The sequence below is a fragment of the Amphibalanus amphitrite genome, unplaced genomic scaffold, assembly GCF_019059575.1.
Source record: "Amphibalanus amphitrite isolate SeventyFive unplaced genomic scaffold, NRLGWU_Aamphi_draft 000190F_arrow, whole genome shotgun sequence".
NCBI classification, from domain to species: Eukaryota; Metazoa; Arthropoda; class Thecostraca; order Balanomorpha; family Balanidae; genus Amphibalanus; species Amphibalanus amphitrite.
This window is the reverse complement of record NW_024881685.1, coordinates 2,862-22,023: the sequence shown is the minus strand read 5'-3', so window position 1 is coordinate 22,023 and position 19,162 is coordinate 2,862. Positions and strand designations below refer to the sequence as shown.

The following is a 19,162-nucleotide window of genomic DNA, read 5'->3' as shown; positions in this document are numbered from 1 at the left end:
CCGTGGTATCCCAGTAGGCCAGTAGGTACTTTTTTCGAAGCGGGCTCGTCCGATTAGATTAGGACCTCTCTCTCCTCTCTCTCTCTCTCTCTCTCTCTCTCTCTCTCTCTCTCTCTCTCTCTCTCTCTCTCTCTCTCTCTCTCTCTCTCTCTCTCTCTCTCTCTCTCTCCCCCTTTCTTTCTCGAGCGGGCCCGACAGAAATTTCGGAGGGGGGGGGGGTCAGCTGACCCTCTGACCCCCCCCCCCTTGCTGCGCCACTGTGCGAGGGCCTTTAGGTCAACCTAAGGGCATTACTCCAGGCGCCGCTCCTGTGTCATGTGTGTATCGGTGTTTTGGGCCGGCCCTGTCGAGCCGAGCTCCTGTTGAGCCAGTCATGTCCGTCCGAGTCACTTTCCAGCCGGGAGGCTGGGCATGATAAACTCGAGGATTGAAAACACGCTTATAGACATAGACATAGACATAGACATAGACATTTATTAAGGCGATCCACAGTGCTTGTGGCTATTACCACCTCTCGTCCAAGATACAAAGTCATAAAAAGTATGGGGTGGAACATACACGCACACAGGTGAATGGGTCAAATCGATAAAACGTCACAGTATGGTATAAAAGTAAACATTAGTCCGGTGGTTCAGATAGGTAACGTTTGAGGTGGTGAGGGAACACGGTCACAGGTAGCTCAGTGAGTATCGATGGTAGTGAGTTGAAGAGAGCAGGACCGCGACAACAGAAGCGCCTCTTCCCCATTTCGGTACGTGACCGGGGCACATAGAGGTCGCAGTCCTGGCGAGTCGTCCTGGTCAGTGTCCCCAAGGCTTCGCGCCTGTTTGCCACAGTAACAAAGCCCTCGGCTAAAGCTTGGGGCTCGCCGTGATTGCGCACCAATTGTGTACGAGACAGAGAGTGTGTTAAGATGCCAGCTTCTCCGCGCTGAGCCAACCCAGCTCCTCAAGCAGGTGCGATACATGATCATGCTTTTTGCGGCCGAAAATCATTTTTGCCCCATAATTTAGAACTTTCTGAATTTTGGCAAGGTTCTTCTTTGAGCCGTTGCCATACACCGTGATACAGTAACGGACCTGCGAGAGGACCAGAGCGTTGACCAGCACGGAAAGGACGGACGATGGCAGGCGGCTCCTTAGATGTGACAGACCACTGAGTATGCCGAAACAGCGTCGTATGACTGATGCAACATGAGTGTCCCAACTCAGCGTGCGATCAAACACGAGGCCGAGGTTCTTTGCTTCCGAAATAGGTGAAATGTTGTGATCGCGGAATTTTACCATAAAACTTGGGGCATTGCGCAAATTTTGGCTGCTTCCCAGTAACATCAGTTGAGTTTTTTTAGCGTTTACTTTCAAGCCGTTTGTACGAAACCATCTGTCAAGTGAGGCCAATGTGATTTCCATCTTCTGTATTACGTTAGAGAACTCTGTACTTTTGCCACTAACCAAAATTTGGGTGTCATCAGCGTACTGTACTACTACTGCGTCCTCGGCGAACAGACTGAGGTCGTTGGCGAAGACGCAGTAGAGCAGAGGGCCGAGACAGGATCCTTGGAAAACACCGATGTTGTTGGGAAGTGGAGCTGATTTTTTGGTGTTCCCCAGAGTGTCAGTGAGGCTGACACTCTGTGTGTGGTTCCGAGGATAAGAAGCAAACCAACTGATATCAATTCCGTACAGCTGCAATTTTGTGAGTAATTTGTCGTGGTCTATCACATCAAAACATTTGCTCAAGTCCAGCAGGCAGATGAGTGACAGCTCTCCCCGATCGTTGGCGGATAGGATGTGATCGGATTTGTGAAGCGGCGCGGGATAAATATTTTCGATTTGAGGAATTGAGATTGGAATTGAGATTGAGGATTGGAATCTGGTAAGTGCAAGCCAGGGACCCCATTTTGGCTATCTCAACTCAAAACTTATGTTGAGGTGGGATGGTCACTTTAAGTTCGAAAATTTCACATTGATGATATCATTTGACCTTGAAGGCATCGTTCTAGGGTAACCAAATTTAGACCACAAAGAGTTCGCGAGTCTACCTAACCCACTCATAAATTACTTTTGTGTTTCTTGCTCTTTTGGGGTCTACATAGATAGCGCAAGACAGAATCAAAGCCCCAGTCTGGATATCACGCAGGGCTAACGTTCGATGAGGTGAGCACTGAGCAGGTTTCTTTAGACCTCATTCTAAGCCGATCATGCACAGTCGTTTACTATACTACGTGTCGGCCGAAGATATCCTCTACCTTCGTGCCACTGTATGGAACAGTCACGCCTCACCCATCTGGCATTCATGCAGTCTTGCATGTCCACATAGTAGGTGTACGGTCCTCAGTAGGTGTGCGGTCCTCAGTAGGTGTGCGGTCCTCAATACGAGTACGTGTACGGTCCTCAGTAGGTGTACGGTCCTCAGTAGGTGTACGGTCCTCAGAAGTGTGCGGTCCTCAGTAGGTGTACGGTCCGACGTCCACCTCCACAATGGCTCGGTGCTCGGTGTGCAGCTGGCCGTGGCGTGACACGATCATGGTCAGCTGAAGCCGCAGCGTGTGCGGCCCCGAGATTGGTCGCACCAGCACCAGGGTCGCTGCCGAACAGAGCAGGCGCGCCGTGTCAGTGCCACTGACTGGTCCGTGCCAGCAGCGCGCGCCGGGCCAGTCCTGGGGAGGGCGGCCGGGAGCGCGGAACGCGAAACTCAGTGAACGGTTAGCTGTGGGGGAGGTGTCAGCGGCAGAGCTGGACTGTAGGGGAGGTGTCAGCGGCAGAGCTGGACTGTAGGAGAGGTGTCAGCGGCAGGGCTGGAAGCATGAACAATGATCAGAGTACCCACACATCATAGAGACACACATCATAATTTCAGAGTGAGTGGGCACTGGGCAGTGGTCAGTAGTCCACCCTCGCCCGTATTGGCCCCTGATCAAACTAGACCTTCGCGAAGGGACCATTTTGGCCCCCCTGTGGTTTTTCCTGAATAGCAAGAAAACGGCGGCGCGCAGCGCCACCAAATTTTCAGTACCTTCCCGGGCATCAATTTGACACCTTCACACCAAATTTCAAGTCTAAGGTCACCTTAGGTCAGGAGTTATTGAGGTCAAACTGAGGTCATGTTCGAGCAAAAATGAGCAAAAAACATGCAATCTTGAAACGCTCACCAAATCTACAGTTATCAAGCAATTTCAAAGTTCTTTATATGGTCTAGTAGACAAAAAGCGGCGCTACAAAACTGCTATCTCGGATTTTCATAATTTTGGGGGTTTTGACCCAAAAAAAAAATCAAAAAATTGATTTTTTTAGAAAAACTAAAAAAAAATCCAAAATTTTTCCGAATTTCGAAAAAATCGGAATATATATGATAGTCCCTGCGCTCTTCTATATACATACCAAATTTCAGATCGATATCTCGTTTTTTGGTCAAGTTATAGCGATAAAACTTCAAAAATGATGACGTCAAATTTTTGAACTCAATTTTTAGCGATTCTAGACCACGTAAGGCAAAACAAAGACCACCATTGAACTCCCCGTGACGAGCTGCATCGATTCGATACCCATTTTATGCAAAAATATTAACTTTGAAATTTGACCTAATTTGACCTGACCTTGACCAAATCGTGACCTAAGCTGGCCCCAAAGGCTGCCTGACCAACATCATCGCACTTGTCATGTAAAATGGACCATAAAACATGTATCACACGACACTTTCATATCGTGACCCCCCAGTGACCTGACCTCTGTGACCTGACCTGGTATCAGTGACCTCAAATAGCAAAATATGTGTTTGAAGAACATTTCCCCATCGATGATTTTCAATGAAATGCATTTTACTCGATTTTACAACGCATTTCTTGAAATGCCTGTAAACGGTGAAAATTGGACCTTTAACCTGACCTGTGACGTTATTGGTTTGACCTAGGTCAATAAAATTGGGTCACAAGGTAGTTCCCTGATAGGGCTATCCAACACCGTTTGCCGCTTGTCGCTAGGTTGCGTGGTTCTCGAGATCTTAGGGGGGGGGGGGCAAAATGGCCCCCAACAGGGCGCGTTGCTCGGCAGAGCCCAACGGGGCGCGGGTTAAGCTTCTAGGTCATTAGTTGACCTCCCAGGTCAAGTCAATGACGAAAAAATCTGGAAAATCGAATTCTGCTAGAACAGTAGTCGGCAGGCTTTCCAGGGTCGTGCCCCTTTTTGGGCGTCAGGCAGGGCCTTAGGTACTATTGGTCTCAAGTTAAGGGTCCAGGCGACCTGTACAGGGTGTCCCAGAATTACCCGAACATTTATATTCTGGATACAATTACGATTGCGCTGGATTCTAATGGTATACAAGCATCATACTTTTATAGGATATCCCTTAACCCGCGCATGACGGGGGGGCTCTACAGAGCCCCCCCCCACACACACTCCTGTTTTTCAGCAATATCTTCTAAACCGTTTGAGGGATCAACACGAAACTTGCGGTACCTTCAGCGGCATGAATGTGACACCTTGTGTTAAACTTTCAACTTTCTAGCTACCATAGTTTATCAGGAGTATGAAAAATAACCTCTTGCTCATATCTGAAGGAATTAAAAAATTAAAGACCAATGGTCTTTAACCCTCGCCCGTATAGGGGGGGGGGGTCGAACGGACCCCCCCCCATGGTTTTTCGCGAATAACTCGCGTAAAAAGCGGCCGATCGCGACCAAACTTTCAATACCCTCGCGTTCGTCAATTTCACACCTACCCTGATAATTTCATGACCCTGACCCAAATGACCTTTGACCTGTGACCTACTTTTCGAGACCATGTTTGGCTGGAATCGCGATTCGGCGTATGTCGGCTCGCATTAGCCGCGCGTTTGCAGTCTTTTCGTGGTTTCAAGCGTTCAAACATGTGATATGATGTTGCCCCCCTGCATTAGGGTGGGTGTCAAGGTCACCTGAAGGTCAGGTCAGGTCATTGACCTTTGATGACCTCGGTTCACTTTTTCGAGTTTTACATGTTTCTAGGCCAGTTTTTGGAGCTGAATTCGAATTTAGCAACCATATGAACATTTACGAAGTAGTTTTGGTACCTTCGTAACATGTTACGAAGCTGTCAGAGGCGGTTGCCACCTACTACGAATACCCTTACTGGTTGACCTGACCTGACCTGACCCGACCTGGCCTAAATACATGAAGACATCATCTGTAATCAAAACTAACATGATATTCGTGATCAGCACCCCGAAAAACCCCATAGCAGCCACACTTTACGACGTTCTAACAGGTCTCGATTTTCCCGCCTTTGGGGTCATTGACCTGACCTGCAAGGTCAACCCATGACCTGGGACCTTAAAATTGGGCATCATCGGCTTCCTCTCGTCACAGGCAACACGCTCGTTTTTTCCGCGAAGCTCTAGCTCGATCAGGGGCGAAACGGCAAGGGGGGAGGTCCAACGGACCCCCCCCCCCCCCCTTATACGTTCGCGGCTGGAAAAACACCAATACGGGCGAGGGTTAATGACCAGTGGTCCAGTGGTCTTATGACCAGTGGTCTTTAATTTTTTAATTCCTTCAGATATGAGCAAGAGGTTATTTTTCATACTCCTGACAATCTTATCAACAATGCTCAACTCAACGTTTCAATACCTGAAATCCTACCATAGTTTGGCCGGAAATGACGTCAAAGTAACGTCATGTCGGCCGATTTTGATGCAAAATATTGAATTACGGCAAACGCTCTCAAGAGCTCAGTTTTGAAGCTAAATCCACTTTCTTTGCATGAGTGAAATACAAATACACGTAGCTATCAAACTGCTATCTCGAATTTTGAAAATTTTGAAAAATATATATTTACAATTACAACAAATGTATTTTTTTATTTTTTCAAAAAGTTTTTGACTTTTCGCAAAAACCGGAATATCTGTGATAGAACACGTCCTGGTGAACTACACTAGCAAGTTTTAGTCCAATATCTTCAAAAGTAGGCAAGTTATTCGCATTATTGTCAAAAATTTACAATTATATATTTTTCAAATCCATTTTTCAGTACGTTTTTGACGTCGCACAGCAATATAAATGGCACTATCGTGTTTCTGAGCTCAAACTGCATCTGATAGGCACTTTTTTGTTGAAAAATTTTGTTTTCAAAATTTGACCTTTTCTGACCTGAAAGTGACGTGACTTCCGGTAAATTCAGCTGACAATGACATCAAACGACACAGACGACACTATTTTTAAAATATACGAGTAAAATGGACCATAAAACATGCGTCACGTGACCGAACCATGATATACAATTTTCGTGAACTAGGATGACCTGGCCTTGACCTTAAAGATTCGAAGTAAAAGTTCGTTACCCTCAGGGTATCTAAAGCATCTATCACGGAGTGCGTAAACTAAAAATGAGCCTGATCGGACTTGTCAGCCGGTGGTCAGAGCCTAAATTGTGAACTAGCAAAAATGTCGATGATTTTTATTTTGACCTGACCTGTGACGTCATCGGTGACCTCGAGGTCAATGAATATAGGTTTCGCTCGAGCCAGTTTTCCAGGGCTATCAGACGCTATTTGAATTTTGACGATCGGCCCAGTAGTTTCGGAGACAGGAGGGGGGGGGGGGGGGGGCTCTGGATACAGTTCTTTTCCGTTTTCAGCTTAAGTGGTGAATTGTGTGTTATCCATGACAGATATATATAAAAAACGACAATATATTGTGTCGTCGTTTATATATTAATTGTGTATTTGAATATATTGTCGTTTTTTAAATTAAGTGGTGAAGTTGTTTACCAAAAACGGATCCCGCGACTTGGAGCACTTATACTGACCTCAGAGTTTATCGGTTGACCTGAGACATTCAACTCGGGTACCAGTTGCTGCATTTCATACGACGCACGCGCTTAGTTTTATCCGCAAGGCGCTAGCTCAATTAGGGGCAAAAAGACGGAGAGGGTCGTAATCGCCCCCCCCCCCACGGCAGGGGTATATTCAGAAAACCCAAAATTCCGTTGAGGGTTAAGCACTGAAGTGATATTATGATGTGAGAAGGTACAGGTCAAAACAAGTATGCACACGAGCTGGTGTGAATAAAACTGTGTTCGAGGTATGCCTTTTTTATTATACATTCGATTTGCTTTAGTTATTGGTAAGAACAGATACGACCAAGAAGAGCGCCGTTTTAGTCGCTAGTGTGTGTAAGATTACAGGGTGTACATAGGATCTCCAGACGTAACTAGATGGCGTTGAGCCTCAGTCGAGTCCATGTGAGATTCGACCTGTCAAACAGCCCCGGCGCGGGAGGGCACTGCCGCAGGCAAATGGCGCACTCCAGCGTTGTTCCATATCGCGGTGGTGGGCCGGACGGCCGGTGGCGGTTAGCTTGGCAGTTGGCTGCTTGGAAGGAAAGGATAATGAGGCATGGGTTTGCTGTGGCCGGTTCATCTACTGTCAACTATGATATGAACCCAAAGTAATGCAAATGTGATGTTATGCTAGCGAATGCAATGGAATGATAATGGAATGGAATGCAATGGAATGCAATGGAATGCAATGGAATGCAATGGAATGAAAATGCAATGTAATGCAAATGCAATGGAATGCTAGCGAATGCTCCGGAAGCCCAGTTGAGTGACAGCTCTTCCTGCGAAACCTTTTTATGGGTCGAAAATGGCAGAAATGACGTCACTCCGACATCATTAGCGGCCAACCTATCATAGCCTTTGGGAAAATTTTTGGTCACAATGTGCAATAGCTATTCACAGGAGGGTACTGAAAGTTTGGTGACGATCGGCGCAGCGGTTCTGGAGATATATCGAAAAAACTAAGGGGGCAAAAAATGCCCCCACCGCATGGAAGGTTGAAAAAAGTACATTGATCTAGGTCACAGAAAAGGTCGTGATGCATATAAGTGAATTCGTATCGTTGAGCTGAACGCATCCATGGTGTTTTCAGCGCTCTAGCATGTTTCTATCTAAGTTTGTTGTCGTAGACCCGGGAACAGGGGGGGGGGGGGCAGCGGGGGCGCTTGCCCCCCCAACTTGAGAGCCGAGGGGGCGGCGCCCCCTCAACATTGAGGCAGCGTGAAAGGATCTTTCATCCCTTTTCCGGTCTTATTTCCTTCTTGTTTACTTTAGGTATACATCTAAACATCAACACACGGCCTTTTCCTAGCCATCTGAATGGTTTCTGCTGATACAGTATCGATTTGACAACATCTGCTATTGTCATCCCGCTTTGGTTTGGGCCTGGCCTTGGCCATAAGTTTGGCATGCCAAATTTTATACTGGGCCATTTTGAGTCAACTTTGAGAAATACATAACGTACAACGGTGGTAAAATCGTTGCTATACATAGGTATAACACAGTTTTACTCGCTCCGGGTGTGAGGGAGGGATGTGGGACAATGAGTGCACTGAGGTAGCGCCCTCGGAGGGCCGGTATGGGATTAAAGCTCAGCAACACATAAGGGCTTGTATGGTGCCTTCGGTTATCGATAACACACTCAGAATCACCGGCGTAGGGCCCTCAGAGCCGCCGGTAACGGACCTTTAGAGGCACCGGTGTGGGGCCGCCATGCAGGTGCCGGTGTGGGCGCTCAGAGGTGCCAGTGTGATTCTCTCAGAGGCGCCGGTGAGGGTCCTTACAGGCGTTGTTGTGGGCCCTCATAGACGCTAGTGTGGAGCCGTTACAGACGGGTGTGGGGTCTTTTGAGCTGCTGACGCGAACCCTCTACAAGCCGGCAGGGGGTTGTCAGTGACCGGCAAGGGGCCCTTAGGCCGGCAGAAGAAGTCTTGTGGGGTCCTTAGAGACCGGCATGGTACTGTCAGACGCCGGTGGGGCCCGCAGGGCTCAGAGTCACCGGTGTGGGGCCCTCAAAAGTCACCAGTGGGTGGCCTTTAGATGCGCAGGTGTTGACTGTTGGGTCATCAGAGCCGCCGATATAGGGCTTTAACCCGGCAGTTGCTGGGGTATTTCGCCACCCACCGTTTGCTGGGGGGGGGGGGGGGGGCGTTAAACGCCCCCAGCCGATAACTCGAGAACCAATAGGCGCAGCGAAACGCACGAGGCGGCAAACGAAAGAACGCGACGAGACGCTTCAGATGAGTACTTTAAAGTTGAATTTTGAGGTCACAGGTCGGGTCAAGGTCAGGTCAAACACCTGAAATCGGGCTTTCAGTAGCATGGACTTCAGGACTTCGCAATGGGCGCCTCTCGTCATAAATTCTGTCCAAACGGTGCACAATCCATCATATAAGGCCTACAAGAGTGTCAGCTCCATGTAGGGGTCAGTCAAGCATAGGTCAGGGTCAAGGTTAGGTCAACCGGGTAGGCACATATCCCCGAAAATCAAAACTGATATTCGCAGCCTGTGACACATGTTTTATAGGTAATTTGGGGCGTAGAACATGATGGTGACATTCATTTTATCATATGTGTACGTGTTTGGCTCAAAAAGTTCAATTTAAGAAATGCATGCATCATGGTCGTGAAGTAGTTACGAAAAATTGCCAAGATTCAGTTCAAGATTATGGAAAATGCGGGACGATAATCAATAATCGAAGATAGCCATTTGATTGATCATGGTATTGGCAGTCTAATGGCGTTTACGGCATGTCTGTATGTCTATTCTGTGATTTTATATGATTTTTTGAACATATGCCGTTTTTGGTCGAAAACTCAGAAATCATGACGTCACTAAAACCTCGATATCTCAAAAAATTTCCGACCGATTTTTTTGAAACTTTGTCACAATAAACTTCAATCAATTCCCTACAGGTACCCGAAATTTGGCGCGCCTGCGGCGCGCCGTTTTTATGCTATGGCCCGGCGAAAAAAGTGGGGGCGTTTAACGCCCCCCCCCCAGCAACTCGCGGGTTAATAGGCACTGGTGTAGACACTCAGAGTTGGGGGTGTGAAACGCTCAGAGGCACCGGTGTGGGCCCTCATAGGCGCCGATGAGGGCCCCCACAGTTGCCGTTATGCAGGCCCGCAGAAAAATAAGTGTGTGACCATCACAGACGGGAAATGCCCCTAGAACTGGCCCCTCATAGGCCGGTAAGAACTCTCAGAGGCCAGTAACGGGCCTTTGGAGACCACCGAGGGGCCCTTAAAGTCTGCAAAAGGCCCTCAGAAGCCGGCGAGGGCCCTTATGCAGATCTTAGTGTGGTTATTTAGGGCCCATGAGGTGCTCTAAAGAGCCCCATGGGGCCCTTCTGAGTCGAAATATGGCCATCGTTAACCCTCAGCGGTCAAATGGCGCCACAGGGCCTCTCGGACCCGAGGGTCCCTTTGAACCCGCCATGGGGGGGGGGGGGGTACGTGTCCCCTTAGACCCCTAGCTACGCCACTGCCTCATATGCATCATGTCAGGTATTTTAGGCTCGCCCCCCCCCCCCAACTTGAAAATCGTTCCCGGGCCCCTGTTTATTGTAAACAAGATCTGGGGATTGTGCTGGGGATTGTAGGAGACCCTGGCCTGCCGTGTGCTGGGTATTGTACGCGGACGCCGGCCGGTCGTATGCCCGGCTGTCCGGGGGCCCAACAGCGCTCACCTGTCCGGGGGCCCAACAGTCCTTCTCTCAGCTCCAGGTAGTGCTGCTCGTTGCCGGACACCAGCCGGAAGTGTGTTCTAAAGCTGCGGTCGTGCGCCCCCAGCGCTCCGAGCGTGGTCAGCGGCCGCGGGCGCGACAGCGCGCGCACCGAGGCCAGCGCCACCTGCTGGAAGCTATAGGTGGCGGTGCGACTGCGCAGGCACGCGGCGTCGCGCGGTCGGCACCTTTTTCGACACACGTACGATCCGTCCTGGCTGCCGGCCGGCAGGCTGCGGACGGAGGGACGCCATCAGTGATCGCCCGACCACTGCCTCCCCCCCCCCAGCCGACCACTGCCCCCCCTCAGCCGACCACTGCCCCCCCCAGCCGACCACTGCCCCCCCCAGCCGACCACTGCCCCCCTCCAGCCGACCACTGCCCCCCCCCCTTAGCCGACTACTGCCCCCCCCCCCCCAGCCGACCACTGCCCCCCCTCAGCCGACTACTGCCCCCGCCCAGCACTGGCTGATCCAGTCTTGCGTTTGGGGGGGGGGAGGGGCAACTCATGGCCGATCCCGAAAGCTGCCGAGCGGGGAGGGGGAAGGGAGGGCCGATGGGGACACATAAGAAAAGCCTATATATGGATGTTAGCAGTGTTTGACCCGATATTTCAAAGTGATCTTTGTCGATTCATGAATTGGATGCTTTGAGGATATTTTTTTACCCAAAGTTTTCTACAAAAAAAAAAATCAGTAAAACGTCACCTAGCAAAACTGAACTCAAGTGGGACTCCTAAGATACCAGTGGTGGAGCTGCAGTTGGGTACCTCAGACGTCAGGGTACGCCCTCAGATGTAAAGGACTCGCGTGGAGACCTCTCATGCTATAGTGAACTGAAAGGACCCATAGGAACCCATCTAGTGCTTCCGGAGATAGACGTGGACCCTCAGGAGCCCGCCAGAGCCCCCAATGAGGGATAAGTGAGGGATACCAAGTGCCAGCAATTTGCATAAACCATAACGCCCTTAGAAATAAGCATATTATGTATCAGAGACATAGCCAAGGTGGGCCACAGAGCCATGGCCACCCCCTGAAGGCGAAAAATAAAATAAAGTCAAATAAAAAATAAATAAATAAATAAAACAACTGCACCACAGCCCCCAAAAATGGTGGGCCAAATCCGAGGAGTTTTCCTTTTTTGGAGGGGGTACGACACTAGGCCGCGACCTGTGGCCACTCCCTGAGCAAAATTCTGGCTACGTGCCTGTTATGTATGTTCAGATTTCAGCAACTGACGTAGGATCAAATGCCGATGTAGTGAACTCAAAAGCCGGAAACGGCCCTTAGAGTCCCGTATGGACCCTTTTAAGAAATGAATGACCCCGCAGAGATTGGCCTGAGCTCTGACTGCGTTATGCGCCAGCCGCTGCCATATCGCCGGGCGCGACGCTAGCGGCCCTGTCGGCCACGCAGGAGAACGTAAAGGCCGCCCTTCACTGGACCTCGCATGCGGGTTGCGAGATTGTGGGTTTTGAGTTTGCGGGCATAATACTAATTCATAGAGTGATTAGACCGTTCCCTTATGGTAAATTTATGAATGCAATGAAGCCGGTACACCTTTAGAAAATTACATATAGTCGCAATACCAGCGCAACGAACCAAAATTCGACTCCAACGAAAAACCCGCAAACCTCGCAGACCTCGCAGACCTCGCAGCGAGGAAAATTGAAAGTTGACTCAAAATCAACTTTTGGAATGCGATGCAAGGTCGCTCGCAAGCTAAAAACATGCAGACTCGCTTGTTAGATGGTAGTGTGGGTCACTCAGCTTAGATTGTATCATTTGATTTTGAATAAACCCGAAAACCCAAAAACTCGCAACCCGCATGCGAGTTCCAGTGTGGGGCGGCCTTAAAGGGACCCTCCCACATTCACCAAAGTTAATGAATTGGCATGAAAGTGATGTCGCTCGGTTCAGAAAGACCGAAAACGAAAATCTACCCAATTTTATCGAAAAATATTCACCGGTTTTCAAGATATTAGACATTTACTTTTGTTTACTTTTTGGGATTTCCGCTGTTCCTAGCGACTTTATTTGAAAGTGCAGCATTTGTTGCGCGCAAAGCAGCATATACCACCGCGTGCTACCAAACGTTTAGGTAAAAGATTTAAAAATCGTTAGATCTCCGCTGACGTCACAAATTCTAAAGGGGCATTCCAATGCATTAGCACCTTAGAATCCGAAAACTGCAAGTTTGAAATTCCATATCTCCGAATTAAAGCATTTTTCGATGTTGTGAGTACCCAAACCGGTATTTTCGGGCCATGGCCACCAATTTGGCTATCTTAACTCAAAATTAATGTTAACCCTCGCCGGCACAGGCCATTTTGCGTCCTTCGACGGCACAAGGGGGGGGGGGGTGGTACGACCCCCCTCGCGTTTGGCCCCTGATTGAGCTAGAGCTTCGCGGAAAAACGAGCGTGTTGCCCGTCACGAGAGGAAGCCGATGATACCCAATTTTAAGGTCCTAGGTCATCGGGTGACCTTCCAGGTCACGTCAATGACCCGAAAACCGGGAAAATCGGGACCTATTAGAAAGTCGTAAAGTGTGGCTGCTATGTGGTTTTCCAGGGTGCTGATCACGAATATCGTGTTAGTTTTGATCAGAGATGATGTCTTTAAGCATTTAGACCAGGTCGGGTCAGGTCAGGTCAGGTCAACCGGTAGGGGTTGTGACGGGTATTCGTAATACGTGTCAACCGCCTCTGACAGCTTCGTAACATGTTACGAAGGCACCAATACTACTTCGTAAATGTTCAAGTGGTTGCTAAATTCGAATTCAGCTCCAAAAACTAGCCTAGAAACATGTAAAACTCGAAAAAGTGAACCGAGGTCACCCGAGGTCACCAAAGGTCAATGGCCTGATCTGACCTTCAGGTGACCTTGAAAGTTGAAACCCACCCTAATGTATGGGAGCAACATCAAATCACACGTTTGAACGTTTGAAACCACGAAAAGCTTGCAAACGCGCGGCTAATGCGAGCCGACATACGCCGAATCGCGATTCTGGCCAAACATGGTCTCGGAAAAGAGGTCACAGGTCAAAGGTCATTTGGGTCAGGGTCATGACATTTTCAGGGTAGGTGTAAAATTGATCAATGCGATGGTACTGAAAGTTTCGTTGCGATCGGCCGCTTTTTACGCGAGTTATTCGCGAAAAACCTTAGGGGGGTTGCATCAACCCCCCCTGTGCCGGCGAGGGTTAAGGTGGGATGGTCACTTTAAGTTAGCGAGAACACGTATTTCGATGAAAAATACAAAGCAGGCAAGTTACCTGAAAATGTCGCTATACTACGCTGTAGTTCACTACCGGAGCAACATATCTCTGAATTTTTCTTTTACACATGGGGAAGAAAAATCCGACCCGGGATTGGGACATGAAAGAAAAAAAATATTTGCGTCACCTAATGATTGTAAGCAGGTAAGCTACATTAGTCCCTTTATATTTGTACGTTAAGTCTTAAAAGAAACAATATTGTTTTACTACGGCAAAGCCATGATGTCTGGCATATCTTAACCCTCGCCCATGTAGGGGGGGGGGGGTTGGTGCAACCCCCCCCCCCCCTGAGGTTTTTCGGAAATAGTGCAAAAACGGCGGCGCGCAGCGCCGCCAAATTTTGGGTACCTTATGGGGCAACCCTTGCGCATCTTTTGATAAAAAAAATTTGACCGGGTCATGTCAGGTCACGGAGTTATGACGTCACAAAGGGAACAGCCTCTGGCCGGATTTTCACAAACTGAGTGCCAACGCCCGAGGTTTCCTGCCGGTGGTACGGACATCGGTTGATGGATCGTGATGAAACTTCCCATGCATGTTGGGGCAAGTATTTGCTATCATATGGTATAAGAAACTTGACCGGGTCAGGTCAGGTCACGGAGCTATGACGTCACAAGAGGAACAGCGTCCGGTACTATTTTTGAAAAGCGCCCGAACCACTATTTTGCTAATTCTTGTCACCTCAATGGGAATATGCAGCAATATTAGCTTCTATAGGGAGCAAATGGACCTCCCAAACCCAAAAATACAATCAGATTTCAAAAATTTAAATTTTGATTTTTCGAATTTCTGCCGCCGACTGTGACCTTGCCGACTTCCGGCGCTCCCAACGCGCCATTTTTAGAGCTAAGGAAACGAAATACATACCAAACGATAGAGAATTGATCAAGGAACACGATAGTGAAGGTTTCAAGTCGATATCTCCCACCGTTTTGCCGCAATCGCCGCGGAAAGTTGAAAAAGTCTATTTTTTTCGAAAATTTTACTTTTGACCGGTCAAAAGTAGGTCAAATGTTGACCTAGGACCAAAAATATATACCACCAATCACGAGATCTCGGCGAGAGCAATCCGTTGGTCTTTTCCGCTAAGCTCTACGACGCTCCGTTTTCAAACGCCAAGGGGGGGGGGGTCGCACCAACCCCCCCCCCCCCCCCCTGCATGGGCGAAGGTGGCAGATCGCCGTTTACGGGCGAGGGTTAACCGTATTAGTGGCAGGCTCCTGGCTACCCCTATTAGTGGCAGGGGGAGGGCTGTTTAGGACCCCCTTGATATCTCGAGATCTAACCGGCCGATTTGTTAAATTCAAACTGTATTTAATTCCCCTTAAACCTCTCCAGGCTAGGGCCTTTTCCGTACCACTGACGGCGAGGGGGGTTGGTACGACCCCCCTGGCGATTGGCTCCTATGGCATTTAGAAACGCCAAATTTACAGGGTAGGTGGGCCCAAACACTCATAAGAGATTCTCCCCCTTGAAAATTTGGTGACTCTAAGTCAATATTTCGGGGGTTCAGGAGGGGGGGGGGGGTATAAGTGCAAAATTTTCGCTAAAACGTCTAAAGTTTTTCGCTTATAGCTTTTACCTAGTAAATATAGAGAGCAAAAATAAAAACACCAGTGAACTCAGGACGTCCGTGCGCATCGAATAATATGCTTTGTTACCAATTTAAGTGAACTTTAAGTTTTCTTTAAAATAAGTGAACTTAAAATAATTAACTAACCCGCGTCCCACTGGGGGGGGGGAGGGGTCTATTCATAGCCCCTCCCGTTTTTCTGCAATAACTTCTAAGACACTTGACGTATTGACGCCAAACTTTCAGTACCTTCGGCTGCACCTTGTATCAAATTGTACCTTGGCTGCACCTTGTATGTGTATGACACCTTGTATCAAAAAATGAACTTCGTAGCTACCATAGGTCGGCCGGAAAGACGTCAGAGTGACGTCATGTTCGGTCGATTTCGACGCAAAGCATTGAACCACGGCAATCGCTCCCAAGAGCTCAGTTTTTAAGCTAGATCCAAGGCTATAGAACTCTAGGTAAGGACACCAGCCGTTTGACCTTGAACGCCGCCGGCCGACCGATGACGTCATCGGAGGCAAGCCGGCTCGGCGGAAGCATCGGGCGAACGCATAACGGAGGGGCGTTGGAACGTTGCGGGAGCCGGGGAGAGATTTTAATGCGTTTGCATATCACCATCGTTATATTTTTTTTTAGCAAGACTGCATTCTTATAAACCTCAATGCATCTTAGGCTTGGATGGTGCGTACATTCGTAGAACGGTCCGACGTCGAAGCTGTCTATGTACAGGTCTCGCGGGTTTTAGCGGTAGGTCGCTCGGCGAGCGGGAGGGCAACCGCCTCTGTATCGGTGACCATTTGCTCCGCCCAGTTACTCGCGAGCGCGTACTACGGCACATAGTAAAGTGGGGAGGGAAGGGTTAGAGTGGCAGCCTGCGTAGAGGCTAAAACCGGTTTCTATCGTCTGGGCCGGCGACACGGCATGCGGTCAGGGGACGGAGAAAGGTCAGAGGTCACTCACAATGTGCAGTACCGCGTCCCGTCCTCTGCGTGCTGACCAGCCCACGCACACTGATGCAAATGGGGTTCACGAGTGGCCATAAATACCCAAAAGTCAAGTTTACCAAATCGAGTTAATTGCGATATGGCCGAGTAGACAAATGTTTGGGGCATCTGAAATCACATGGTTTTCATGTTTTTGTCAAAACCGGCCTTGTGTATAATCGTCAGAAGTCGTGACATTTTCTAGGTCGTAAAATGACGGTCAGACACTCGCAAGTTCAAACGCCGCTGGTTTGCGTTCATTTCGTACAAATTGAAAAAAAATTATGCATGGGAATAATCCCCAAAGCCTTCTGCTTCTAATGCCGGGTCACAAAAAGCCGTATCTCATTCGCTTTGGCGGTAATCTGACTATTTATCATCATGTTGCAATCGCAGTTTTTTACTAAGACAAAAATGCTTTCGTTTCACCTACAGCACTTACCTAATACAGTGTGTGCCCGTTAGTCCACCATACCATAGCCTTCCCTAATCATTTCTGAGTCGCATCGTGAAAGAATTAAGGCGCTAGCACAGGGCTGACCGGCGCTACAGAGGTTTTTGTCCGGGCGGTCGGGTGCCGCAGTGGGCGGCGGGCGCGGCGGCGGCGCGCGGTCGGGCGGGCGGCCGCGGTCGCTACGGCGTAAGTAGCGAGCGTGGCGGCCGACGCCCGGGGCCCCGGGGTCGGCCCCCGGCTGCCCTGCAACCCACCTAGTGACTCCCCTGTCCTCTGACTCCCCGTTAGTCGTTTGTAAACACCCGCAAGTGACGTTTGTTCCGCGTGTGTCCAACGAAAAACTCGCTGAGCTAAGTGAGAAGTGTGAAGAGAAGTTACGCGCCGAGCTGAAAGTTTTCGTAAAAGATTTGCAGGGTAAATGGAATAAATGTGGCCGCAGGACGAGGAAAATGATAGTCAAGTACGGCTCTTGGCTGAAGGGTGAAATCGTTGTTAAATATGACAGCGGCGACTCGTCATCGCAAGTGGCTGAGGACGCTCCCACCATCTCATGTGACCATGATAGCCCAAGTGACGATGAGAGCTCAAGTGACGATGAGTGCGTCGTTAGCACAGATGACGGCAACGACGAGCAGAGTGGCAGACAGTCACGAGCATCACGTGGTCGGCCACCAACTCCGTACGAGCAGCAGAGCTCCCGAAGCAAGCGACGCGCATCCCGTGAACTGTCACGGAGTCAGCCCACTCAGAAATTGGTTCATGCGGCCTCTCAGGGTGCCCGCGAAGCTAAGATTCATGACTTGTTCTATGTACTAAAGGAGACTATGGCTTCTCCTGGCAGGCCTAGTAAGACGCGTCGCACACTGCAAGAAGCCAGCAGCCGGCCTGAGATCGAGAGATTGAGCGGGGACAGCGCACTGGCGCTAAATGTGTCATTGGATCTCACTCAGCGTGGTTATCAGTATCAGATACTACGCAACAAGTCAAAAGATGCTGCCAAAGGTCACATATATCCAGCATATATGTAGAGAAGTGTTAGCTGCAAAAGAACGGTGCTATCCGTCAGGAAGTGCCATTTCCGTCATTGACACCCGAGCATCTGTCACACTGCAAGGACTTCTGGACCACACCACAGGCCGGCTCGCCCAGGCTCACGACATCCTCAGCCAGCTGGACCCGCCGGCTGACCAGCCGGGACCGAGCAGTCCTGCGCCTGTTCACGGACTACTGGACATTAAATGGGGCTTCGACGGCGCCACAGGTCAGTCCGTCTATAAGCAGCCGCTTCAAGAGGAGGACAGATCAGCGGAACAAAGTCTCTTTCGCACAACTATGGTACCATTGCGACTGCAGCTGGATGGACGAGAGCTGTGGCGAAATCCAACACCGTCATCCACTCAGTTCTGTCGGCCGCTTTGTCTCCAATATGCGAAAGAGACTGCACAGCTATCACAGGAGGAGCGTCGGCGAGTCGAGGGCGAGGTAAGCCAGCTACATCCCACCGTACTCGTGACCCCCGGTGGTCGGGTGGTGACCATCCAGCACAAACTTCATCTCAACATGGTGGATGGGAAAGTTGTAAGTGCTTTGTCTGGGATGCCTACATCGAACTGTTCCGTGTGCGGCGCCAAGCCATCGGAGCTGAATGATATCGCCGCAGCACGCAGCCGTCCCGCGCGCACCGACGGCTACGAGTATGGCATGTCAACACTTCACGCCTGGATACGCATCTTCGAGTGTGTGCTCCATCTATCATACAAGCTGGAAGTCAGGAAATGGCAGGCACGCAGTGCTGAGGACAAGAAAGCCGTTCAGGCAAAAAAGGCTGAGATCCAGAGACGGTTCCGTGACGAAATGGGACTTGTAGTGGACATGCCAAAAGCAGGCGGTAGTGGCACAACAAATGATGGCAGCACGGCCCGCCGTGCATTCCGGGACGTCAACAAACTAAGCCAGGTGACAGGCGTGGACCGAGACCTGCTCAACAAGTTCTCCATCATCCTCTCCGCCCTGGCATCAACTACGGCCGAGATCGATGAGGTGAAGTACGGGGAGTTCACGATGGAAACCGCACAACTCTATAACGAGAAGTACTACTGGTACTGCATGCCTCCAACGCTGCACAAACTTCTGGCACACGGACAGGCCATCATCTCCACCCTCGAAATGCCAGTCGGAATGTACAGCGAGGAGGCGCAAGAAGCCCGGAATAAAAACACGAGGGACTACCGTCAACACCACGCCAGGAAAACGTCGCGGCTGGAGACGATGACCGACCAGCTGCACTATCTGCTCGTCACGAGTGACCCAGTGATCTCTGAGATCATCCG

At 49.7% G+C, this 19,162-nt stretch overlaps 1 protein-coding gene across 1 annotated transcript; it reads right to left on the bottom strand.

Annotated features, from left to right (window-relative positions):
* Positions 1–458: 458 nt before the first annotated feature.
* Positions 459–18,386, bottom strand: LOC122384438. The gene is made up of 3 exons (XM_043371820.1): positions 18,340–18,386; positions 10,502–10,770; positions 459–2,586 (listed from the first exon to the last, which is right to left on the bottom strand). Exons 1-3 carry the CDS (start codon positions 18,384–18,386, stop codon positions 2,447–2,449), a joined length of 456 nt encoding a protein of 151 aa, XP_043227755.1. The 3' UTR covers positions 459–2,446.
* Positions 18,387–19,162: the final 776 nt, after the last annotated feature.